The sequence below is a fragment of the Lagopus muta genome, chromosome 2, assembly GCF_023343835.1.
Source record: "Lagopus muta isolate bLagMut1 chromosome 2, bLagMut1 primary, whole genome shotgun sequence".
Lineage (NCBI taxonomy): Eukaryota > Metazoa > Chordata > Aves > Galliformes > Phasianidae > Lagopus > Lagopus muta.
In genome coordinates, this window is record NC_064434.1 from 42,914,086 (window position 1) to 42,940,776 (window position 26,691).

The 26,691-nt window shown below is 40.8% G+C and overlaps 1 protein-coding gene across 2 annotated transcripts in view; it reads right to left on the reverse strand.

Moving 5' to 3' along the window:
• Window positions 1-22,896, reverse strand: part of PDSS2 (decaprenyl diphosphate synthase subunit 2) — a 114,851-nt gene extending 91,955 nt beyond the window's left edge. For both annotated transcript variants that reach the window (XR_007375447.1, XM_048937647.1), the window contains exon 1: window positions 22,555-22,896. Coding sequence is in view for 1 of the 2 variants with exons in the window: in XM_048937647.1 (XP_048793604.1) it covers window positions 22,555-22,790 (236 nt within the window). In the remaining variant the exon portion in view is untranslated. The remainder of the gene's footprint in view (window positions 1-22,554) is intronic.
• Window positions 22,897-26,691: the final 3,795 nt, after the last annotated feature.

Below are 26,691 nucleotides of genomic sequence, written 5' to 3' on the forward strand. Positions count from 1 at the left end.
GGAAGAGTCGATTATTACTTGAAGTGGTATTCCTACAACCTACACCCAAATGAACACCAAAATTAATTTTGTGAGAGCTTGGAATGTGCTGGTTTAAGACAGAGAACAGATAAGTTTCTCTAAAAGCATCCTTCAGCTGCTCATTTTCTAAATGTTTTAATGGACCCAAAAATGTCTTCAGAGTTCCCAAGATAAGCACAATAGTCCACAACCTGGAAAATCTCAGATCCTGATCAGAGCTCCTCACTTTTCCCTAACATAAGATTCTTCAGAAACAATTTGAACAACATGTAACTGTTTACTACTGGACTGTATGAAAGAAAATGGTGAGGAGAGAGCAAAGGTCTCTTACTAGAATCGAGTCGTCCTCTCCACGAGACACTTGACTTCATACAGATGTGGTCTTTTTTCCCAGTACTGCAGTAAAACATCCTACTACCAGGTCACAGCTCTGAGATACAGGGAATTGGAGTGCCATAATTCACATTCGGACTGGAAAACCACACCACTGAAATGCCCTCTTTCCTCTGGCTCGAGAGCTCTTCCCTCGTTAGTTTTTTTTCTTTAACAAGAAGGCTGGGAGATGAAATCAAAATTCTGGACTCAAGGTTTTCATGGTCCAGACAGGCTCACTCACTGCCAAAAAAGGGAGAAGAATAATTGTTTTCATCAAATTACCTTGGAAGATTTTCTCTTTAACCCTTCCATCTTCCTCTACGCTCTTCCTTTTGAATAAAAATATCCAAATGGTGACTGGTCAGGTTGCAAGGACATAAATACTCTATTGGACGGATTTTTTTAATGTTGCCTCATTCATTGAAATCCAAGCACGGCACAGAACAAGAAATTATCGTAAGCGGAGAGTCAAAAACACTAATTATTGATCTAAATAACTTCAGCCTTCACACACAAAGGGCTGAATATTCAGCTCCCACGTATAAAGGGTCCTAGAAAGTAAAAAATTCGCACGTATACTTTAAGATAAACTTGGTGCCCTGCTCATATCCAAGTTCCCAACATCTGTAAAAAACACTATCCTGCGAACTGCTTTAAGTATTGCCTTTGCTGGGCCCGGTCGGTTCATAGCTTAATAAGTGCAGCGATGTGACAGCCATTCAGCGCCATGCGTGAGGATTTGGCGAAGCAGCTCCCTTTGTTAGCAGCACCGCTTTGTTACAGGGCCGCACTGCGCTGAAAACGCTCCCCACAGTGCCATTGTGAGGGACTTAAAACCGAGAGGAAATCTCTTCTAATCGAGGATCAACTTTGGCATCCGCTTTTACTCTTTCATGCTAATGGTAACCTTCCCTTTTCTGTGCGTGCATTCAGAGGCAAATTCTTTGTGAAGAAAATCATTCAAATCCCAAATTAGAGCAGAACTTGGGCCAAAAGCGCACCCACGTTCTTTGCAAGAACTTGCGGGTGAATTCTTCTTATCCACAGCCCTTTGGAAATCGGTTAGCGAGAGAAAGTTACATCCACGTAAGTTCGGCTAAACGAGGGCACACAGCACTTCTTTCGGCATCCATAATGAAACATCTTCTGCTCTGCCCAAACTGCTCTGCTGAGCTCCTACTTATGAGTCCTACTTATAAGCAACAGCAAACAAGCACCAATTTATTTAAGATCAAAAAAGATACTCACAGTCAGGGGTTTTTTTGAATGAAAAACTGATGTCACATACTACAAACTACTATTTGAGAATTTACTTCTGAATGCTTTCTTAACACCAGTAATATTCTATCGTAAGATGTAATCAAAATAACACAATAATAAAGAAAACCAGTATCCTACAGGTTAAAAGTACTACGTCAAAAGAAATCCTTCTGTATCCAAACATCTCAATCTAGGCACTCCCTTATGAGAAGATACTTGCCTTTCAAATTTGCAGAATGAGTAAGTGCCCAATGGCAACTTTCCCATAATTTATTCAATTACTATCAGAATCATTTCCATACTTTGCTTTTTCATAATGCCTGGTCTACATCTGAGGTTCACTTTCATGTTTTATTTTTCATCAAAAAGGACAGAGTAAAAGACAGAATTCCCAGAACTCAAAGCAAGGAGCCAACCTGTTTAATGTGCACTTTGACAAAAACTGTGTACTTAACTTCAGGTTTTCTATTTGTTTTCTTTCCTCCGAGGGCTTATAGGAACAATAATTTACCTCAAAATTTTGTTTTTTGTCAGGCCTGAGGGAAGAACTGCTTCAGAAATTGCAAACTTCTTACAATCCTGAAAGATAATGCCAGGTAAACCCAGCCAGAGAAACACAGTCTTTCAACCATGTGCACAAATACTTATTGCAGCTTTTTAGAGGGGGGAGGGGGAAGAGAAGCTTACTTGCATGGTCCTCTAACAGCAAGGAACTGAAGTGTTTCTTTCTTGCTTTCAGGAGCTCAGGGGAACAGCCTCATGAGTAAAGATATTGCTCAGTATTGGAGCTGCTTTACTAAGCCAATTTCTGTCAGTGACACTGCACTGGTGCCCTTTTTGTGGTACTGTATGTATGGGGGACAAATTTGATTTCCTGGGATTAAAAGAATCTCTCGATTCAGGACTTAACAAGATGAAAGTACAGGATCAGTTGTGCATCTGACACCATCATTACAAGGTCTGATCTCCAATTCTGCAGCAGTAAAGTCCTCAGTGGATTTCTGATCTCACTCAGGAATCTTTTCTCCCCACACCTGCTTCCCTACACTGATTCAAGGGCTTCTTCAAATAAAATGGCTGGTGAGTTTCACATATTCGTATAGTTTTAGCTGAAGTAGGAATGTCTGTAATCCTGAGGCACTGCTGGCATGCGTTGCTCAACTCCATTCTGCACACCTCCTCAGACAAAAAATCCAACAAACTTTCTCTAGTAACACAGCACAGGCTTTTTGAAACATTCATTTCTCTATGATCATTATTAAAAGCAATACTTAATCTCAGATACAGACATAGACATGGAAAAAAAAAACTCCTAACAGACATGTAAGCTCACAAATACGAAATGTGGATCCCAAGTCAAGATGCTCCAATGACCTACCCCACTAACTTGCTGTATTCAGCAGAAACCCATCAGGAAACTACCCAACACAGGTTGAAGAGGTCTCTAGTCTAGAGGGAATTACTTCTTTGGCAACAAATCGGTTGCATAACAAGTTCTGCCAAGCAGGACTTTCAGCTTCCCCTTGGACATTCCTGCAGCTTTTCATGCATCCTGAACCCTGTCTCTGAATATTAAGGACCAATACCTTCACCTGCACTTTTGCAGGAAGTCAACATGGAAAGGCAGGCCAGCCACAGCAGCTGAGCCAGCATACAAGGTTTAAACCCTTCCCCCCTCTTCCCTACCCTTCTAAAACCACAGTTTTTGGTTATTAACCTTTCACATAGACATCATTTGCCTACTGCTAGCAACTTGCCTACTGGTCTGTGGTAATTCTCTTCTAATATCACAAAAAAAATGGACTTAGCAGGCAAGCCACACAATTAATTATTTGCAAGAGATGTATTTACAGGAATGATGATGGGAATAATATTAGGAAAATATGTAAGATCTGTTACTTCTGTCAGAGAAAACAGCTTTCTAAAAGGAAGCAGAGCCAAAGGGCCACTTATCCCAAATACGGCTTGTAGTGGAAGTACAATTTTAAATAACTGATATTTCTCTCAAGAAACCCAAAGAAGAAACCACCTGCTACTGCAGAAGTAGAAAACAAGATATGTGCAGAAACTTTATGAGGTGGTGTACATCCTACCTAGCAAACCCACAAACAAAATAAGTTGATATAAAGGCTATGAAGCTTGTTTCTTCAGGTTTTCTTGGAGGTGATACTTTCTTTCTTTATCAGTCACTCTAAACTGCCATTCAAATTTCTGTTCCTCTATGTTCCCAGCCTGTTCCAATGATATCCTGCAGATGGCAATAGTGGATTAGTTATTTTTTAATATATTTTTCATGTCGGAGGCTTTTTAAATTTCATTCATTTCATGTTAATTGATGGTACTGTAGAAACCAGCATTTAAACTGCTTGATTGTTTCCAATTTATAAAACTTGCCCTGTCCTCCTGTCATGCTTTTCTGATCTCTTCATAAGTTTTATAAATCTCTACTCATCAAATTCAAGGCATTCAACATCTAACAAGAAATAATAAGAGGCCCGTATTGTTGATTTCAAGAAAATGATGCCTTTTACACAAGAGAAAACACCAATTACCTACATGCAAGGCTGAGGAACAATGAATTAATGTAGCGGTCAAAAACATTACTTTAAACTCATGGTATGATTCTGCTCCTTTGAGGTACCCAGAAGCTGAATCCATTCAAACTTCAGCTTTCTATGTCTTTTATGAAGCTACTGCTATAAAATTTAAAATTCACTGCTCCCATAATCATCTGTGACTTGATTATCTCTCAGGATGCAGTAGACTCATCTGAATTGGAAACACTCTTTTCTTCTTGCTCAGTGTACCTTTTTCAGCTAGACAGATGGTAAAGCAGTTTCAGAGCAGAGTTAAATATCTGACAAACAGCTGGAAGATCTTAAGCATCCCACTTCCCCTATCAGGGAGGGCAGCCATTCTCATCTGAGCTTATCTGCGATTTCTTCTGATAAGGTTTTCAGAAAATAACATTTCAATGCAGGTACTTCCTAAGGCAAATTAACTTCAGAAAATGCACAAAGGTGCCTGGGCATGACCTTGGCTATCCTTAAGAGGGAAAGAGATTCTTTTTATTTAATCATCCAGGCAAAACTGGTAGTTAAAATATTCAAGGCATATTTGACACCAACTCACCTCAGAAGGCTAGACAGCTCACAAAAGACAAACATCCTTTCCTACACTGTATTCTGCATTAAAATGAAATTATCATGTAATAGGGAAAGATCACTTCTGGTAGATGGGAACCAGAAATGTCAACATTTGCCCTCCCTTCTACTACTACATAGATCCTGCAGTGCAGGTGCAAACAGAAAATCTAGATATGTACCTGAATTTATGCCTTGATACTATTTGTTGTCAGTAGAACTAAGCTAGGCAATGAAACTAACTTTAGTAGCAGCAGTAAAAGACACCTACAACATTTGATGTCATTCCTACATGTTCTGGTATCAATGAGAAAAACTGAGAATTGTTAAAACTTTCTTTGTTTCAGCTAAAGGAGGAGTTGGTACAGAACCAGGTGTGCCACAGAGTTCAGAAGCTCATCTGCTACTTCAGACACTGGGGGCAAAAGTGTCCATAAAGACTGCTAACAAAAAACAGAAGCAGCAACTTCACAACAGCAGAGCCTTGCTAAAGGACTAAACATGCACTGCAAGAGAATGAACATCATGCTGCTTCTACCAGTAAACCAGATCAGCCCAAGAGAAAATGAACCCAAACTGAAAAAATCCACCTGCCTTTCTTATTTTCTCAAATTAACAAATTAGATCAGTTCACAGAAAGACCAGAAAATCACCAAAGCCAACGCACGGAAGTGGTAAACCTGCACAGCAAGGGCAGGGAGAGCGTGCCACAGTTCCTTCGAGCTGCCATAGCCCTCAGACCTGCTCAGCTGCTGGTGAAACCACAGTCCAGGGCCCCTCCAGCCAATTCTGCTTCCTTTCAAGTTCTTCTTCCACTCAACGCAACTGCCTCAGGCCACTTGTTAAAGTTCTCCTAACTGCATCACTTAGCAGCCAAGCAAGGCAAAAGGATTTCTCGCATGCTTTCTAAACTAAACTATTCAGTAAATATGGAAAGATGATTTTGAGTTCCAGTAATAAAACCACTTTATCTGCAAGTAGTTTTCCCTGCATGGTTACCAATTCAAATATTTAAAAGTTCACAAAAGAATTTCTTGTTTTCTTGTGGATGCGAAGTTCCCTCACCTTGTAAAACCTTCCTTCCCAAAACGGGCAATTAAAACTCAAATAGCAATAACACAGCAAAAAGAAATATACTTGAGCTACTAATCCTATGCAGAACAAATGCTCTGGACACTAAACTGAGAAAAGGGAAAAAAGATATAGATTCATTTATTTCTGAACTCAGTGACTGTATGGCTTTACACTTTCTGACAAAGTACTCAGATACAGCCAAACCTCACTTCCTACAATTATCTCATTTTCAATGCAGCTTTTATTTGTTCTCCAGAAAAAGGAGATTCTCATTTCTTAGGGATTTTTTGCACTCTTCCACTCTGTTACACTGTTTTTTCTGCTATACAAGTCTTTTAAACCAAAAGGTAGAGAAGCAAGAATGCAATGACTAAGGCAACAGGAATAAGCTTTTCACAGTCTACTGTACCTGAATAAAGGACAAACTTCAGCGTTGTAATACCTCGACCCATGCCTATTGCATAGATTCAAATTGCAAGAGCTGTCCACATTCATACAGGACTTCAGATGAACTAATAAATCCTTCAGCAGATCATGAAACTAAAATTGAAGTTACTTCACTACATAATTGAAAGCTCTTATACTTAATATTTGTAAGTCCCAGCTGAATAGGAAAGCATTTCCTCCTCTTCAGCATCCAAATGCATTTGCAATAAGGCAATGCTTTGTCACTTGTGTTCTCAAACATCGTTACTTCCGTGTTACGTGAAAGTTCTAATTAGTGAAGATTATTCTTCCTCACACTTCTTCTAGAATATTATTCACACACCTCTTCAATTAAGAAAAGTCACAATACATTCATCTGTATATCGTAATCTTCTCTGAAGATTAGAATGAAAAATGCTGAATATTTCTGTTTCTACATGACACGCACACACTGAGGCTGAAAAAGGCTGTCAGACTGATATGAACAATACAGACATGCACTGCAAGATAAACGAAGTTCATGATCTGCTGCCCATAAGGGGAGCTGTTAGTCTGCTGAACTGTATCTTTCCATTGTTTTCAATTTAAAGTGATGAAAAGGGCATACACAGTAGTTGGCTTTTAAAAGCGTTACACAGATGAAAACATCTGGAAACCACAGGAATGCCTTGGATGCAAACCGGAACTGTTTTGTACATATCTCAGACAACCTCCCCATGATGAGCCCTGAGCACACACGTTCCAGCTGCCAACTCCTTAACCTTACTGCTGTAATGTACTTCCCATATTTTTTCTTAGCCTTCTCCACTTCTTGCTGTCTCATTAGGTGTTTCTCTAATAATTCACTGGCAACACTTCTCTGCCCCACTTGCTAGGAAGTCTGTCAGGATCTTCATTCCTTTCCCTGAAAAGCTACCTTGCCCCTGGCTTGGCACACGTCACCCAAAATGCCTGGCCTTCTTCTTGCCACTATCAGGCAATCAACTGAATCTTAGTTTTGACAAAATTTAGTTTCAAACCTCCCTCCCAAAGCACTTATACCTCTCTTCATATTCTTCAAAAGATTTCAGATATTGATTGACTTGAGCATAATTAAAAGCAAATTAAAAAAACAATTAAAAAATGAAGACTTTCACAAAACAAAATGAAAGGAAGCAGTGAAATCCTGCTCCTTTTCAACACTTTCATCAGCAAACAGAAGTGTCTGCACCTAGCGCATTCAGACCGCTAGCCTCAGGCAAGCAAGACCTCTGCATGGTATGTCATCATTATTTTGTGCTTTAAAAATCATCAGTAGGACATACATACTTAAAATAGCACTGAATATTGCTACTTGGAGATTACTTTCTGCCTCAGACTGAAAATGTGTTAGGACTAGCTGTGCGTGAAGCAAAAATAAATAAACCAGGTTTCAGATAACCTTTAAATATAAAATAACCAAAGAATTATAGAATCATAGAATGGTTTGGGTTGGAAGGGACCCTTAAGATCATCCAGTTCCAACCCCTGCTACTGGCAGGGACACCTCCCTCTAAACCAGGGTGCTCACAGCCCCATCCAGTCTGGCCTTGAATGCTTCCAGGGAAGGGGCATCCACAACCTCTCTGGGCAACCTGTTCCAGTGTCTCACTACCATCACAATAAAGAATTTCTTCCCAATATCTAGTCTAAATCAACACACTTCCATTTAGTTGGTATCATGGATTGCAGTATTTTCTGTAAATATTGTTTTAGCTATTCGACGTCACAAATTATTGCCATGTTTTAACAGTAACAACTTACAATTATGTTAATTTGTAACAAGCAATCTTACATCATCTTACATAGTCAACAGTAAAAAAAAGAAGCATTTTCCAAGTTAACTTCAAGTACCATTTGAATGAAATACTCTCCAACATATTTCGGCAAAAAAAAAGGAAAAAGATGAAAGAAAAAAGAACTGTTTGTAGTATCTCAGTTGCACAACCTAATGGGCAAGTTTAAGCTTTTCAACTTTTCCTAAGGTTTTCATCCACACAAACACATTAAAAAAAAAAAAAAATCCCACAAATCTTACAAAATGCAATTATGCAATTACACATGAATCTCATAGAGCTTAACATGGCCAACCTCAAGGTCCTGCACCTGGGTAGGGGCAATCCTAAACACAAATATCAGTTGGGCAGAGAATGGGTTGAGAACAGCCCTGTGGAAAAGGACTTGGGACTTCTAGTGGAGAAGAAGCTTGATGTATGTCCAACCCTACCCTGGGCTGCATCAAAAGAGGTGCAGCAGGGCAAGGGAGGTGATTGTCCCCCTTTACTCTGCCCTCATGAGGCCCCATCTGGCTACTGTGACCAGGCATGGGGTTCCCAGCACAAGAAGGATGTGGAGCAGTTGGAGATGGTCCAGAGGAGGAACATGGGAGCAGGTCCAAAGAACGGACAGGCAGGCAATCACAAGGCTGGACCATCTCTTCTATGAAGACAGGTTGAGGGAGCTGGGCTTGTTCAGCTTGGAATAGAGGTCTCTGGGGACACCTCACTGCAACCTTCCAGCACATTAAGGGGCCTATGGATGCTCCATCCCCGGAGGCGCTCAAGGCTAGGACGGATGGGGCCTTGGGCAGCTTGAGCTGGTGGGTGGCAGCCCTGCCCATGGCTGGGAGTTGGCAATGAATGGGCTTTAAGGTTCCCTTCCAATCCAAACCATTCCATGATTCTACCCACAATTCCATTTTTCACAAACCTGTTTATGCTCCAGCTCCTGCATCCTGGGAAGCCACAGTCACCAGACAGAGCAGCCTTCCTATCTCCTCAGAGGGATCTCCACTGCACATGGGAGCGCATGGGAAGCAGAACATTCACACGTGACCTATCCTCACGTGCCCTCTTCAGACTGCCTCTGCTTCTCCTGCCTTTTTGGGATACCAGGCTAGCTCAGGGAAATGAGGAACTAATACAACATTTGTAGACTGAGAGGCAGTGGTGGTAGTATGCTTCTGAGCCCAAATCCAAATGCTGATGTACACATCCAGTTGCCATAATTTGCCCAGAAAAAGACCCACTGACAGTCATATAGGCAGTATAAAGAACCCAATCTGGGCCTCTTAAGTGAGAAGAATAAAGAAAAAAAAAAAAAGAAAGGAAAACACCCACAGAGGGCACCAGAACAACTAAATCCACCTAGCTTAGTATCTTCTCCTCCTCAACATACAGAAAAAAATGAAAATACATGAGAAAATCATAATTTTAAGACAAGCACTTTGCTCTCTAACATTAGCTGCAGGTATGGCAGTACAGTATTCTGGAATATTAAAAAACAAAAATATTAAGATACTAAAAAAAAAAAAGTGTGAAGCAGGGGAATTTTAAAAGGGACTCTTAGCGATCTCTATCCTACAAGTTACTGTAAGAATGTTCTCATAAAAGAAAAAAAAAGATTTTGCTTAAGGCTATTTCCCTTCCTCTTTGATTCTGCTCTTCAGCTAGCCTCTAAGATAATTCTTTGAAGTAATTAACACAGCTAAAGGTGCAACGATGAAAGCTAACTTAGAAGAAAAAAAAAAGGTTTAATGACTGAACTCTTTACCCTACTTCATTTCATGCATGTATCTTTTATTGTAACTTGACATAGTACAAAATAAATTGCAGTTTGGCTGCAATACTCACACAAGGGAAAATATAATGTAGGTTTGTTACCTCTTTTTCATAAATCAGACTCAGGCTAAATTTAAATGCATGCCAAATATGACCTAAATTTGTCACATCTTCAACAAGTAATCATACTCCAGAACAGGAAAATAAGCATCGCTTCAGTCCCCACAGCCCAACAGCCCACAAGTAACAGATAAAGTTACCATTTTATGATTGTATATAGTTATAAACACATAAAAGAAATAGTTTAAAAGCAAGGGGAATATTTCCTGAAATAAGGATAGGAAATTAACACCAATAAACCTGTCCCTATATTTTGCCCATCTTCTAGGAAGACTTCATATATTTGGTTACCAGTACCTCATTTAGTTTTACGTTATATTTCTGCAATCCTTAACAATTTCCCAAAGCAACAGATATCAATAGGTCTCACTCTTCTCTTTTATAGTTAAAAGAAAAATATGTTTCTGGTGATATCTTCTAACCATCCAAGTTGTTCCCTGAAAAGCTGGACACAGACCAGAAATCAAAAGCAAAGAAGCAGCCTTGTTCAGCTGAGCAACACACAACAGCCCATTAGAGAATTATGCAGCAAGAATTATCCTTTTCCACTGCTAACGTAGTAAAAGCTCTTCAGGGAAGAGCTGAGCTCACCTGTAACTTAATTTAAAACCCCGAGTAATTAATTAAAATAACGTGGATTTCTTCTGAAAGAATCATTCAACATTCACAGGGCAGGGAAGAATGTAAAATTATTTATATCAACAAATGATGACATTTTGAGATAAGCTAACACAAATTTCTATTTTGAAACAATCAGGTACAGAATCACAACATGCTAAGCATAGTAAGCACCTTTCATTTGCCATAACCAGCCTGCAGGACTCTGCCTTTTGTGTCTCCGTGGTAAAAATAAACGGTTTGTGAATTCATGAAAATCATAAGCAGAATTTAGAGCCAGAGAAAAGCTACTTCTCTCACTTTATCTAGATCTGTTTCTAGAGCTAGTCCAGCTCTAAATGGTTATTTAGCCCTTGCTGAAGAAAGAAAGCATTTCCCATTCTTGATATAAAGATGCAAAACCATCTCCAAAATATGCATAATGACACGGGTTAAATGTATACAAGGTTTTATCATCTGCTCTCTTAACAATACACTTCTGGAAGCAGAAAAGTCTGAAAATGGAAAATTGCTACTTGCACATCATCGCTTCCCAAAGGCTGTGAGGTTTGGGTTTTCCTTGTTAAATGTGAAGTCTGAAGTGTACAACTACAGTCTTTCAGTAATTAGCAACACTAGCTGCAGGTTTAATATGCCTGCATTGCACTCTATATAGTGCAGCAACATTCATTCCACGTAGACGTGAAGCAATAACAGATATGTTATTCAATGTATTTTCTCTATTTATTTTATTTATTTATTTATTTATTATTTTATTTCAATGTATTTTCTTGCTTCTCTAATAATTATATGTGTAAGAAGGACTCACATTTGTTTGTCTCCAGACTTCGTACCTGGCCTACAAATCTTTCAAGCGTAAAGGACACTGTTTCATACAGCATAAACCTTTGCTTTCAAATTTCTTTGAAAAACCAAATGAAAAACATTTAATGAGGTCTGGTGACAGTAGTTGGTAAGCATTTAAATTATTTGTGAACTCACAGGAAATTTCTTCAGTCTCAACAGTCACTACTTATTCCTCCCAGTATCTCTCTAATATAGTTCCTGGTCTACTGCTCCATTTATCATGGCCAGAGAAAATCAGGACCACAAAGGCTTAAACGGTAGATTTCCTAAGGCATACCAGTGTGTACACACTTCCCAAACTGTTCAGTAAATAAGACTTGTTTATACAGAGCTTCACCACTGGAGAATATGAAAACAGCTTTCAATATTTAATGCCTACATGCACACCAAGGTAATCCAAAGCAGCAGAATCACCCAGGGACAATACATTAACCCAAACCTGGTATTTCTGGCAAGTAAGTCATCAGCATTTACAGTGTAAGAAGGAGGGAGAGGGATTCTAACTGTGAAGACCCCCCAGCTTTGGGTTGTAAGGCATGTTCAGTTTTTAATAGCCAGATTAAAAAACAAAACAAAACAAAACATTGGATAAATTAACTAGCAGGAAGATGGTACATCAGAAAGAATGCTGTGGACTGAGGAGAGGACGTGTTAGAATTAAAAATGAAAGCCCTCAAAAGAAAATATTAAAAGCAGCCAACTGCGTGCACCAATCTTATATAGCATAACATCCGCAGGAGGAGCAGAGAGGGAGCCTGCCTTGTCCTCCCGTGTGGCTCCTAGCAGCTGGGAGCCCAGCATGCACACCAAGTAGCACACAGACACACGTACCTATATCCATGTGAGCCTCACCACTGCTCTCTGAGCTGGTGAAACTTCACACTGCAGGCTGGCATCTGCCAATAACATCATGCTTGTGGTAAGTCAAAAAATATATACATCTCAAATTTTTGTTCGTAACACTCTGCTAGTGAAGCTTAATCATTCTCTGACAAGCCATGGTGAGAGGAGCAAAAGATTCAAGGGAGCTCTTAAAGACTTAAAAGTAGAAAAGAAAATGAGAAGAATATTCAGCAAATATTTTATTCAAGGGAAATTTTGAAAGAGCAAAACCTAACAAAACTTCAGCTCTTTTGAAGTGTGACAGAAACAAGAATTGCCAAAATATGTTCTCCCCAAGAATACGCATTATGTTAGGACATATTCTTCCTCTTAAATGAAAAGAAAAATGAAAGAAAAAAATCCACCAGCAGCAATATGATCCCAAGTGATTCACAAACAAAAAACAAGCCTATGTTTCTGTTGCTATAACATAACATAGAATGCTCTTTTTTTTTCCTCTGATGTCATTTTTATAACCTTATTTTGGAATTTGACTATTTTAAAACTTGGTTGCTATGACACATTACAGTCATTACGCGGATTCATTTCCTACTTTCCTGCTGGCAAGATAATTTGATTCAGTTTTATGAAGTTATATTATGGACAAAAGACACATAAAATATACTGTAAATTCCAATACTAGAAACTCCTTCAACGTGTTCCGTTCGTTGAATAAATATGTATTAGAACAAGGGCTTCCCCACACTACCTTGCAGGTCTCTGCATTTCCAGCTTCCTTGAGTCCTCTGAACCTTATTTCTGAAAACAGCCTTTTCAGGTAATTACTCCTACCAATACATGAAATCTGATTTCTTGCAGAGCCTATCAACAACCTCCCACACTATCTAAACTAGGAACCAGGGATCAAGAACAGATATGCTGAAGTGATCTCTTGTACTTTTATACTTCAGTTTCAACAGGACAACAAAGGCTTGGGGAAAATAAGTTTTTTTCCTTAAGATCCATTTTTAATTATTCAAAGATGTCGAACCAGTGAGATTCACATTCAGAAGTCTATTTTTAAAAGCAAGATCCAAATATGAGCATAATGTAGCATTAACATCACTGCAATTATTTTTAACTATGCACACAGGGTATCTTCAAACAAACCACATTAAATCAAAAGCAGTTGGGAATCAGAGACAGGAGAAAAATCTCTCCCTGCATAACATGCACGCATACAAGCAACACTCACATACTGCAGGTACTTTTACTTTCTAGTCTGTGAAAATACATGAATTTTCATAATGTGAAAGCAGAGCCACTGCGCCATACTCAGTCTCAAAACTCACCACTAATTTAACTGGGAACACAGCGCACCTTCAGACAAAAACAATCACTAACAAACACACACACTCTAGCACAACCATTTTTCAAACGCTTGAAAGAGAGATGAGTTTCCACATGTGATCACAAAGCTTTGTGATTTATGTACTGGACCCAACAAGTAGTAGATTCCATTTAGCTTTTAACAACTTGAACTATCTGTTAAGTTCGATTAAAAGCAATCTTACCAAATCAGCTCATGACGGTGCTTCTGCTACTGGCTAATCATTCAGATGACAACCAGACACAAAGCTGCTGGCATGGGCCATTAGCCTCACGCTGCCTTAATGAGGACAATGCACTGGTAGGATGGTTTCACACACGCACATGCTGTTGCCAACCCAGACCTACTTTGGGACTGAAAGAAAGTCGTTGTTTTTTCGTTTGTTGTTTGTTTGTTTGTTTTTGAAGTGCAACATATCTACAAGACAGAAAAGGAGAAAAGAAGCAGCAGCTACTGTTACTCTGAAAAAGGGAAATGGAGTAGAAGGAAGGCAAAAAGCAAACAACCGTCTCTTGTAATTTAAGTGAAAATGAACAAGAAGGACGAATGCAAGAGGTGGAGCAAGCTGGTGCTTCTTTATAGGAATAGCTAAGGATTAAAGAAAAATGACTGTGGCTGAAAAAGCTCCAGCAGGCTGAACCATTCCTGGAGTTTCTTAGTTAACTCAGGTTTAGAGTCAAATTTCTAAGCCCTACTTGTATCATTACAAGTACAATCTAGCTGGTTCACAGCACATTCTTAGTAAAAGCTCAGGCATAATGAGTCACACCAGTTTTCCTATATGATCAGTTCTCCTTCCCTTACACAAATCTTTCACAAAGTGAGAAGGGAGAAGAAAAATTAAGTAAAAAGGACTGTCAATGCCACAGAACTGGCAGGGACAATTCAAGGACAGTAAAGCATCTGCTACAGAATTTAAACAAATTTTGAAATAGATCCGATTTTTAAATTCATAGTGTTCCTTTATAGTCTGCCAGGTTTGTCTCCTGCGGTAGTTCCTTTAGGGCAAGTGCTGTAGACAGTCTGCCTACCCTGAGGGAAACTAAGAGAGTCAGAAGTGGGGTAAAGGAAGGTTATTAATAATTTAAAACAATGGTCTTCCACCCCCAGGAGAAAGCAGTGGCATCAGCATGGAAACATCTAGATGCTTGCTTGTATTTGTGCTTCTCCAACTTGGTATCTATTCAGGAAAATACAAAGTACTGTACAGGACACGGTGTTATACCTATGGTTCTCTGGACCTCTGAAAGGGATCACCAGAATTAGTTAACAGGGCTTCCCAAGGCCACAAGGAGCAAAGTCAAACTGGGAGGCGGCATCAAAAACTACAGCATGGCAGAGGGAAAATATCTTGAGTAAGAGAAAATACTTCTTGCAAGCTCCAACATACAGATGTCACAAAGAGCAAGAGACCACGGAAAGTACTTTCACCCCTAACATTTAAAAAGGCGAGTTAGGATTTTGAAAAAGAAGATTCATTGAGTGAAAATTGTTTCCAGTGATCCAAATACGAATCCTGATTACTCTATGACATCAGCTCTCATTTGTGCTTTATATAATGGCGTATTTGGTAACTATCTTCTGGGTTACAGAAAGAATGATTTTGAAAATATTCCCACTTATTCAGTACTCTTTTCCTGCACAGGGCAAACATTGACATAACAGTCATTCGCCACTGCATTAAACTTGCAGGCATTACAAATCATTTAAGCGTAGAAAAGATCAGATGTAAACTCCAACAATTACCTTTATTTGAAAAAGCTTCTCAGGCTGCTGTGTACATAATGTAGAAGCAAGTATGCTATGGGCTTGTTCAGCATCAGTCAGCCCACTCTGATTTTGGATACACTCCCTGCCTTTGTTTATTTGTATTTTTTGCTCTCTATAACAACCTGAAGGGAGGTTGTAGTGAGTTGGGGGTCGGCCTCTTCTCTTGTGTAACTACTGATAGAACTAGAGGGAATGGCTTCAAGCTGTGCCAGGGGAGACTTAGGCTGGACATTAGGAAATACTACTTCTCTGAAGGAGTGGTCAGACACTGGAATGGGCTGCCCAGGGAGGGGGTGGAGTCTCCGACCCTGGAGGTGTTCAAGGAACATTTGGATGTTGTGTTGAGGGACATGGTTTAGTGGGAGCTATTGGTGACAGGGGATAGTTGGACTGGATGATCTTGTAGGTCTTTTCCAACCTTGGTGATTCTGTGATTTTTGTTTTAGGGAAACACTACTTGCTACCAAAAGAAAGTGCTTTATTATTTATACAGTATCCTTCAAAGACTGACCAGCACTTGAATCTGTTTATTACATATTCAGCTTCTTTTTTACACACTGGAAGCCGAAACTTAAGAAACCACAAAGTTTTTCATTCGATTAGAATGAGTCATACACAAATTTCTGCTGAAATCTTCAGACTCGGAAGAAACAAATTACTACATAATTAATCATTACAAGACAGACAATCCTACAGGCACACGCATTCCCTATAGAAATGTAGAAATTATCAGTATCAGGCAGCTGATTCGTTCTCATCGAAAGAAGATTCTATTAGCACATCCCAAGCAGCATTTTCACCTGAATACATTTAATTTACCAAAACAAGCCTACATTGGTGAAATAACACATTCCTCATAAGTACAGAAACGTAGATTCAAAATAAATATTCAAATGAGAACCACTGTAAAGAATACTATTAAAATGAAAGACAAATTAATTTGCAGCCTAACTTTTACTCATCCGTGCTGCAAACTTGCTACTTGATCACACTTTGCTTATGGTGGCACAACATTCGGCAAAAGCCAGTATTGTACCACACAGCTAAACATCCTTTGCACCTTTAAGCACACACTTCCATAAACATCCAATCAGGGAGCGACAAGAGCTCAGTATCAGTTCAGCTGAAAACAACCTGTCCGTTCAACACTTCAGCCTCTCTCAGCATCTCTGGCAAATCCACAGCCATGAGGATGACTGTCTTCATCTTCTTGAGCTCTGCTTTAGGAATACTTGTCAACATTTGTTTGGATAATATGCTTTAGCTTCAGGAATAAGATTCTCACTGCCAAACCCAGTAAAAAGCATGTTTTATTAAACTCAAATGTAATTTGATTTTAATAAAAAGTTAAGACCCTTAAATGTGAACTGTGAAGCTCAAGCACAAGTGTACAAGTTCTGATGCAATTCTTATCTTCTTCATCCTACTGACAGCTCTTCGAAAGAGCAGAAATAATTACTGGGCACAAGCATTTGTGTATGTGAAGGTAATGCCACTGGTGGAGAAAACTAATTAAAAAAAACTTGCACTGGTAAAATATGCAAGAATAGAGACAAAAAGTAGAACTTGGGGGGGGGGGGGGAAACAAGCAGCGTTTATTTATTCACCTAGTTATATCTTACTAAGGTATAAAGGATGAGTGTGACATGCAGAAATGTATTCTTCTTTCCCCTTAACTGGATAAGCAGTATTTAATGGCTAACTGAAAATAACAGTGGAGTCCATAAATACAATGAAAAAAAGAAGGAATCAGATGCAGAAGGAAATTTCAATCTGCATGTGAATCCACAACTGATTTAATTTCCTCCATGTCTTTTCACCTGCCAAAGCTTTCCATCATTTTGAGCTTTTTGAGAGATCATCCAGCCAAAATGCAGGGAAAAACTGATTTTGAGGGGCAAAGAATTGTTTGTTTCCAAGTAATAGAAATGCCTGTGGAGCACCAGCATTTCTAAGAGACGTAACACGACAAAATTCTTTTGCAGCTATTACTCAAGCCTACCAAGCCAGATTGAAAGATGTTCACAAAAGTTGATTTATCCAGGAGAGAGCCGCCTTTCCTGAAAGAGAAAGGCTTCTTGATGTGGCAAAGCCACAACAGCACTCCAGTGCTTCAGCTGCTGCTCCTGAGAGCACTGCTGCTTCTATCAGCTATGCAGTAACCTGGCAATTAGGATCAAATATTTAGAGCAGGAAGACACGTCTGCATTTCTGACATCACCACAAAGACTTTCTGCAGAGGTGCACTGCGTGTTGTTAGCTTTAGTGAACAGTGCTTCCAGACCTCCCAAGCCAACAGACTTCTGCAGTAAACACAGGAAATTACACACCTGCTACCTCATAGCTAGCATCTAACAGCATTCTGACCACAGCTATAAAAATTGCATCTCTACATCACAAAAACGTTTTTTATAAAGCATTCCAGAGGCTGAAGAAAAGCCAATAAAACGCGGTGAATGCAAATTCATTTTGACTTCTGATCCAGCAACAGCAGGAGAGGGATGTCATACCCCATCCCCAAGGTCCTTTGCAGATGCGGGACCTCAGTACAACTCTGAAGACTACAGCAAGTTGGAGCTTTAGAAAGCTATGCGCAGGCAGAAGCCCTCAGTTGTGCAGAGCCTCTGCTCATGGCTGCTGGCTGTGTGCAGTTACCCCGCTAGCTACAGCCAAGCACATGGACACATTTATTTTAATAGCCCAGAAAAAAAAAAAACAGCATTTGGAGGATGTTGCAACAAAGCTACTCACAGTCAGTCAGAGCACACGCAATTATGAATAAGGGTAGTTGTAAGGTCACCTTTCTGTGAGACGAAATACAAATTGGCCACAATTCCACCCCGCAGGGCTGGAACAAGCCCCTGTATCTGTGCTGCTGACGCTCAGTCATCCACACAGGAGGACAAATGAACGTTGCATCTAAAGTGACAAGATACAAGTCACCAAGCAGAGCCATTCCAAGCTGACAGAGAAACACAACCATCAGGAATGTAACATTATCAGACATTTTAACTCAAAAGCAGACCATCTCCAAGCTACTCTGGATTGCATGCTACACTCAGTGCTTAGAGCAGCTACAGACCAACCTGTGGCAGGCAGCAGCAGAACAAATCCTGTTCGATCGGGCTTTTTTATTTCTGCAATAATCTAGGAAAACTGTAACTAAGTCTACACAAGGATTTGTCACCAACAAACAATTCTGACAGAACTAAAATATAATCATTCCTCCCACACACTAATGATGGAATGACTAGAGCTAAATGGTGCCCCATAATAATTTTACGTGTATGAAGTGTTCCATTTCATTTACTGATATTATAAAAGTGATGCATTGGCCATAACGTTTACTGTTTACAATCTGCAATAAGCTATATCCTTCTCAGGGGAGATTAAATAATCAAGAAAATGTTATTCGCACTATGTATTTGAGAAAAGTAGATCGTGGTGCCAATTACAGATTCTTTCCTATACTAAAAAGGATGTACGTTAGCCTAGGAAGGCGGGGGAAGAGAAGAGAGACGATTGGAGAGGATTGGATTTATTTTCTTCCCATCTGAAAAGAAGTTCACATGCTCACTGTTGGAAAAAATTCTTTAGTTCAACAAAGCCTGAAGAGCAAAAGAATGCTAATGTTAGTTTTCGGTAGTTGCTGAAAACACTTCATTATAGGGCAAGAAAAATGAAAGCTCTGATGGACCGTCCTGTGGCTCAGAAGGCTACAAAGAAAGATCCAGCAGCAGTTAGCGTGCAATTCTATTTCCAGAGTATCTGTTAGAGGTGAATATTTTAATGACAGCATTTGTTTAATGTATTCTTTATTAATATTGTTTATACACCATTTTCCACTGAAAGATCACAGCGACCAATGCAGGCTATAATGAACTAAGTGTAATAACCTCCAGAAAACAGATGCTGCATTATTCATTTTACAGATAAGTACAAGCAAGTATGAAAAATTAAGTGACTTCTCTGCTCAGAGTGCCAGAAGCACAGCTGTGAATATAATCCAGATACCCCAACTTGCAATGATCTGTTAACCACTAAACATTAGCCTTTCTAAAATGAAATTCAACCTTCCCTCCCATTTCACTCTCCTTCTGACAAGTCTGGCAAGGCCAGTACCGAAGACGTTCGCTTCATGTGGCCGACTCAGGAAACCAAAGCTTAACAAAAAAAATCAACAAAAGACAGTTGGCCTTACCACACGGTCATTCCAAAATCCCTTGTTGTAGGGGTCAGTTACCCGTCACTCTGCTTCAGCTGCACAGTCAGCAATAGCTCACGAATTTAAGGCTGCTGGCCAAAAGCAGTCTGGGTCGGAGGCATCGGGGGTCGAGCATCACCCCCAGAACACCTGCTGCAGGCCTGATTCATGGCAGGCACTGAAACCCATGTGCTGCCACTGCTGCATCCAACGAGGGGAAGGAATGGATAGGATCATCAGAGAAATGTATACTGCCCCGACAGCTGCTCTTCCACATGTCCTGTCTCATGTGGACTGTTATCTTTAAGCTGCTTTCCCTAAGGCTCTCAGCACTGGGCTACGTGCCGCAGCAGCCTGGTGACCCAAAACAAGGCAGAAGGTTAAAAATGCTTATCAGCATTCCACTTACACTGCATGTTTTCAGTGCTGTAGCAGTGATGCTCTACAGTGTCACAGTTCAGAATTTATGCTCCTCAAAGCCAAGGGTTTTCTACCAACACATAAGAAACACATTATGGTCTAAGGAAGACTTTAAGAAGCAAGCTGCCCAGAGAGGTTGTGGATGCCCCATCCTTAGAGGTGTTCAAGGCCAGGTTGGACGGGGATCTGGGCAGCCTGGTCTAGTATTAAATGGGGAAGTTGGTGGCCCTGCATGTGGCAGGGGGGGTTGGAGATTCATCATCCTTGAGGTCCCTTCCAACCCAGGTCATTCTGTGATTTTGTGTGCAGCAAAGAGTTTAGACAGAAAGAAAAAGGAGGGAGACGGAGGGAGACCAACTTTTCACGGTCTGATAATGACAGGACAAGGACAAAAGCTTTAAACTAAAAGAGGGGAGATTTGGATTGGATATTAAGAACTTCTTTACTCAGAGGGCTGTGAGGCGCCGGCACAGCTGCCCAGTGAAGCTGTGGATGCCCCATTCCTGGCGGTGCTCAAGGCCAGGTTGGTTGGGGCCCTGGGCAGCTGAGCTTGGGGGTGGCAGCCCTGCCCACAACAGAGGTTGGAACTGGGTGGGCTTTGAGGTCCCTTCCAACCCAAAACATTCTATGATTCTACGATTCCATGAAGGAAGAAACAAAGGAGAAAAGCACTGAAAATCCTACTGGTCAAAGAAGTTAAAGAAAATTAACACAGCTTAGAAATGACAATATACAATCATAATTTGTTTGTCAACACCTACTATATACAACCTCAAAAAAACAGTAGGAAGTGGAAACTTTAGAAACAAGTGGAATTAATCAATTTTAAGCAGTCTTCATATGGTCACAAAAAAGAAAAATCTCTCCAAGTGTTTGAGTACTTAAAGGACATGAACATTTTTGCATTCATAATCTTTAAGCTTAGAATTGAACAACATCACACTCAAAAGCTTTCCAAAAAAAGTCACCAAAGAACATATTTCAGATATCTATGCTTTAAAACATTTGCATGAACACACAATAAAACTATGCTGGTTCATACGCGTGGGCAAAAATCAAAACTTGTTTCCTCAGTAACTATGGTCAGACCACAGATCCCAGACTTCTCACATTAAGGGATTTCAGTAACACTCAAGCATACAACAGCCAAATTTCAGCAATTTGTTAAGAATCAACAGACTCAAGATTCACACTGTTGAAAAGCTATACCATAAAACACAGGAACATACAAATTGTGCGTTGTTCCAAGTGTACTAAAACTTGACAGCACGAAATCTACTCTTCTTATAATATTAAAGTCAAGACCATTGGAAATGCATGCATATCAAACCTTTGGAAATATGAGTGACGTAAATTAGGAACATGCCAAATAAATGCACACACTTTTACACAAGTAAATACTGAGTACTGTTTTTTTATAGAATTTTAAAGAAATGAACAGTCAGTTCTCCAGGCCCTGTGCCCAACTGTATTCCTGATAGCGTTCCACAAGCTACAGGCTCAGAGGTTCAAGTCCAAAGCAGCCCATGAGCATCACTTCAAAAAAAGCTCTTTCCTGAATATTTATTCATCCACAAAGTCACAAAGCACAGGGTTCAGCCTCATCCACAAACAAACCAGCAGTACTACACACTGAGCAGGCTCTCAGATACACACTGACGTCCAGTTTCAGCACTGAGGGACTCTCTGATACTCCTACAGCTATGACAACTGAAGAATGTGTGGTGATCCAGGCCTCCTGTTTGCTGCATTCTACCAACCAGTCCTAAAAACAGATCCAAAGGCAGAAAAACGTTCTCTCTCTGTCCCTCCCTTCACACAAGCACATCAGAAAATCACAACCTTTTCTATAGAGCTTATCATAATACTGCAAGCTGTTGGTACAAATGTTCCATCCCCCCCTCTCCCCCCCCAAAAAAAGAAAAAAGTATCTCTCCAGCAGTATTTTCTGAAGCCAGATATTTTCCACTTTTCCTAACAAGTTGATTTGTTTCTTCTGGACTTGCTTTCTTAAATTCACTATTTAAATTCCACCTCACTGGAAAAGCCCCATTTGCCCCCTGCACCTCTCTTTGTTCAGTTCAAAAAATTCAGATTTGCACACACAGACCTTGAAAAATGCATCTTGTTTTGGACAGCATTGCAGCATCACTGCAGAGACGCCAAGGGCCATCACACAGCTACATTTTTGAATCTCAAAAAGCAAAGTAGAAGACCGATCTGAGTAAGTACTAATTTGTGGCTTACACCTGTTGACAGATATTTTGCATAACAACCTCGTGTTTGCATAGCACCTCGCGTTCTCTTAGTTGTTGTGCTTTCAGCCACAGCGATTCAGGCCGATCGGTTTCCCCGACTGTCCCGCTATCTCCTCACAACACAGACCCAAAAGCCGCGGGCGCGGCGAGGCCAGCCCCGCTCCTCCCGCCAGCAGCGCAGCTCCCGAGCCGCCGCCGCCCGCCCCCCAGCACGGCCGCGGGCGCTCACCGGGCGGTGTCGAGCAGCGGGTGCTTGGTGCCCACCAGCTTGCGGACCTGCATGGCGATGTTGCTGAGCTCGTCACTCAGCAGGCACCGCAGGCTCATGAAGGACGTCGGGTAGCCCACGATCTTCTCGGCTTCGGACACCACCTGGCTCCAGGGCGCGGCCGAAGGCGGGCCGCCCCCCGAAAGCCCCCGCCGGCCTCCGCCGCGGCCCGCGCATCGCAGCAGGGGTCCCCACATCCCGCCCCGCGCCGCTGCTCGGCCCGGCTCAGCCTCGGGCGGCGGACCGGCGCGGCCTCATCGCGCCCTGGGGGCAGCCATTTTGCGCGTCGCAAACGGGCCGTAAAGTGAGGCGGCGCGGCTCTCCCCGTTTTGCCCGTCTTCCGCGCCTGACGGCCTCTCGCGGCATCCCCGCGTTGAGGGTCACGCAATACTCCGAGTGGGGAGGGAGCCGCGAGGATCGCCCAGCGGCTCCCCCAGCTCCGCACATCGCCACATAAAATTCACTCCCTGTGTCCCAGCGCTCCTTGATCTCCAGCACTCGGGGCCGTGCCCACCGCCCTCCGGTGCGGAACCTCTTTGTAACAGCGACGTCTGAGCTCTGCTGCTTAGAGGCAGAATTCTGATGAGAAAAAAGCCCCATTGACTGCATTCCGGTGAAAAACGGGGCATTACGTTTCTTACCTTTCTAAATACGGAGTACATCTCACTCTGTGTTGCTCCACGTGATTAAAGAGCTACAGTGAAGGATAATGTGAAAAAAGGTGCAAACAACACAATTCCATCATGAAACTAAAAATGAAGTGCAGTCCAAGAAAGCACAAGCAAATAGAAGTTCTTGAAATGATAGCGCGAAAACACTGGTAGCTGTTTCCATGGCTAACACAAAGGGGTTCACTGTTCTCACACCTGAGACAAGACTCAAAACAGACATCAACAGTTTATTAGTGCCCTACAGAAGGGAGTTTGGCTGGAGCTGATAACATCGGGACTTGTCTATGGCAAACAGCCTCCCCCAGATCTGAAAGAGAACAGCTGGAATGTAGAGAGCCTGCAAAGTCTGCTTTCTGTGCAGTGTGTCTCTGGGAGAGTCAGCCATAACTCTGAGAGAGCTACCATTGAGTTAGCTTAGCTACTGTCACAGAGCAAACTGGTGCTAGATAGTGAGTTCCAGCTTATAAACACTGTCTGCAAATGACAGAATGTGATGGCTTTCTGCTTCTGTGCAGAAGGACTGAGTTAATGAAAAATGCCGGAGGGATGTACTTAAGAGGAGCTAACAAGGCACCTCAACCTATAACACTGACAAATTCCTTGATCCATTTCCCAAGCCCTGTATGTTCTTGCACTTAATGTGCTAAGTGTTCTGTGAAAAAGTAACATGATTATTCAATTACAGTCTACTTAAAATAATACATATAAACAGAGCAAGGAGAATTAGAGTTCTACGGGCAGTAAACCTACCATCTCCTAATGTGTGAGACTTTAGCTTTTGAAAACTCTGTTCTTCATGTCATTCTAAGAAACCAAACACCTCTGCTCTTTTTATATAGAACTCTCCTAAATGCAAATGGTTTAGAAGTAGGGCAAGAAGCTTCATAACCACAACACAGTATGCTGCTGCTATAGCTTCCTTGGGATTCATGAGTGTCAACAGCAGGTAGGCATTCTTAAACAACTTTTTTTTTAATCTTTTTTTTTTTTTTAATTTATTTGTTTATTTTACTGCAGAATAATCTTTGAAAGCATTATACCATAATACTCGAGGACCTTCTTCCTCATGCTGTCAACCCAATGCCTTAATCCAAGCCATACTTCCATGCCTATTTTTGACTCCTGGTCCTGGTACATGGTTTCACCCTGCTAACCTTCTCACTTCTTTACTTCAGTGTAGCACAACATCCTTACTGGCATTTTTTTCTCATTCTTCTGACAGCTTCCTCATCTTTTTCTCATTAAGTTCCAGTCATCCTCATGTCTACACAGCCTGCATCCTAGTCATGGGCTCCTCTTTTCATATGCATTTATGGGTGTGGTTTGTGGGGAGAAGCACAAAAGCCCTCTCTCTGCTCTTATGCTGAGCTCTATAACACCCCTACTTATGTGAAAATCAATTGAAGTCCAGGTAAGCCTAATGGAGACGTCCATTACTGTTGGACTTTCCAGGCACCAGAAAGTGGAAATGCCATTCTGATGAAGGGTAGTTATTTACACTTTTTAAATGTAGAAACTGAGAGATTCTCCACCTATCAAATCTCTGGCAAATCCTTGGCAAAGCCAAATTTCTATTTTAGAAAATGGAGATGCAAGAGTTGCTCACTTTTACAGACCAACAGCATTTTTAATGTGAGCAAAATAGTGTATTTTTCACCAACCTTCTTTTGCAAACTGACCAGACTGTTTTAAAAATCAGCTTCATGCTGAAACACTAATCATAGAAAAATTCATTACACATTAGTAAAAATTTTACAGTTACAAGCATTAACATCCAGTCTTACAAAGGGTAATGATAGACAATCCTACCCAGAGGTATTGCTGTTTGTACTGCTTATAATACTGAGTTCCTCAGTTTTTTTTTTTCGTCTCTCTTCCTCTCAGAATACAAATAACTAAATAAAACAGAAGCAGAAGTGTGATGTACTTACCGTATTTTAAGTTATGGACACAACAGTATGTTTGCTTCTTGCTTGCTTGCTTTCGGCTTGGTTCATTTCCCCTCAGGAATCAATAGAAAAAGCCACACTATTTCAAGGGCTTCAGTATGTGTACAATATATGTGTCAATTTCTTTAGAGTCTTAAGTAGAGAAGGAAATGGTAAGTCTTTTTTTTTTTTTCCTATCAATTGACTTTGTCAAGCCTTTCCAGGAAGAGAAAGAAGCCACTGCAGGGGGCCAGTATCACACTTGAAGAACAAAGAGGAGAGGTGAGGGGACATTTCTGTTTACAGCAGCATGCTCTGGATTGTATACCACAGGATACATCAAAGCCAGCACTAATGCCAGCTCTGGATTTCTTCTAACAAATGAAATGTGGGAATATTTTCCTGACTGCCATCTAAAGCAAAACTTTTGCAAAGCACTTACACTTGGTTGTGGAACAGTTGACCATTCAGTTACTCTGGCCCTATGCAAAATAAATTATGTCCATAGGAGAATGAAGCTAGAAATATTTGTATTTAATGCTATCTACACACTACACAACCAATAATTGTTCTGGACATTGTTTAAGTTTTTAATACGTTAAAACATTGGGTGCACTCCACAAACATCTACAGAAATGAAAGCAACATGAATATGTCATTGTTTTCCAAAGTATCCAAGTAGTCTCCCCACCACACATACTTACATACAGCGAATTGATTTACTTCACAACATCCTGGAGAAAGTAGGCAGTTATGATAATTTCCATTTTGAAAGTCAGAAGGTTTAAACTTAGAGGTTATGTGATTTGTCCAAGGCTTCACAAAAGCCCTAAGGCAAACTGAGAAAAGAATTCTCTTCTCTTGTCCTGGCTGTCTGTGCCTTGTCTGCAAGGCTGCCTGTCTTCCTACTAGCCTATAGCCTACAGAGAAGTATGAATGCTTATTGATCCTTTAGTTACACACACACACAAAAAGCCAGTATAATTCAATGTCAGGTGATTTCAGTAGGAGCCACATGCTCTGTATGGAATTTGGCAAGAAAATATGTTAATTTTTAAATCTAAATATACCTACTGAGATACCAATATCAGAAAATGATTTGTTGCTGGTTAATGAATGATAATTAATGCATAATTATTTTGATTTCCTTAGCAAGTAAATAAATACAGCTGTGATATATAGGGATGCTTTGTATGAGTAGGAGTATGTTACCATTCTTCCTTTGCACACAAAACACAGCACTTGGGTCAATAGTCAGTGCACAGCGTGGATCAGGAGCCAAAGCACCCAGTAGCTCTTGGCAGCCCTGTGCAGGCAACGAGGCGAGTCCCCCAGTGCTGCATGCTTACTGCACACAGCTGCATTCACACTTGCTCACCAGCCTGCACTGCAAGAAAACAAAATCAATTGAAATCCCTCCATTTCAGCAAGTGGAGGAAAAGGAGAAATAGTAGCAGAGCAGTGTGCGGCTGATAACACCCCTCCTTCACAAAGTCACA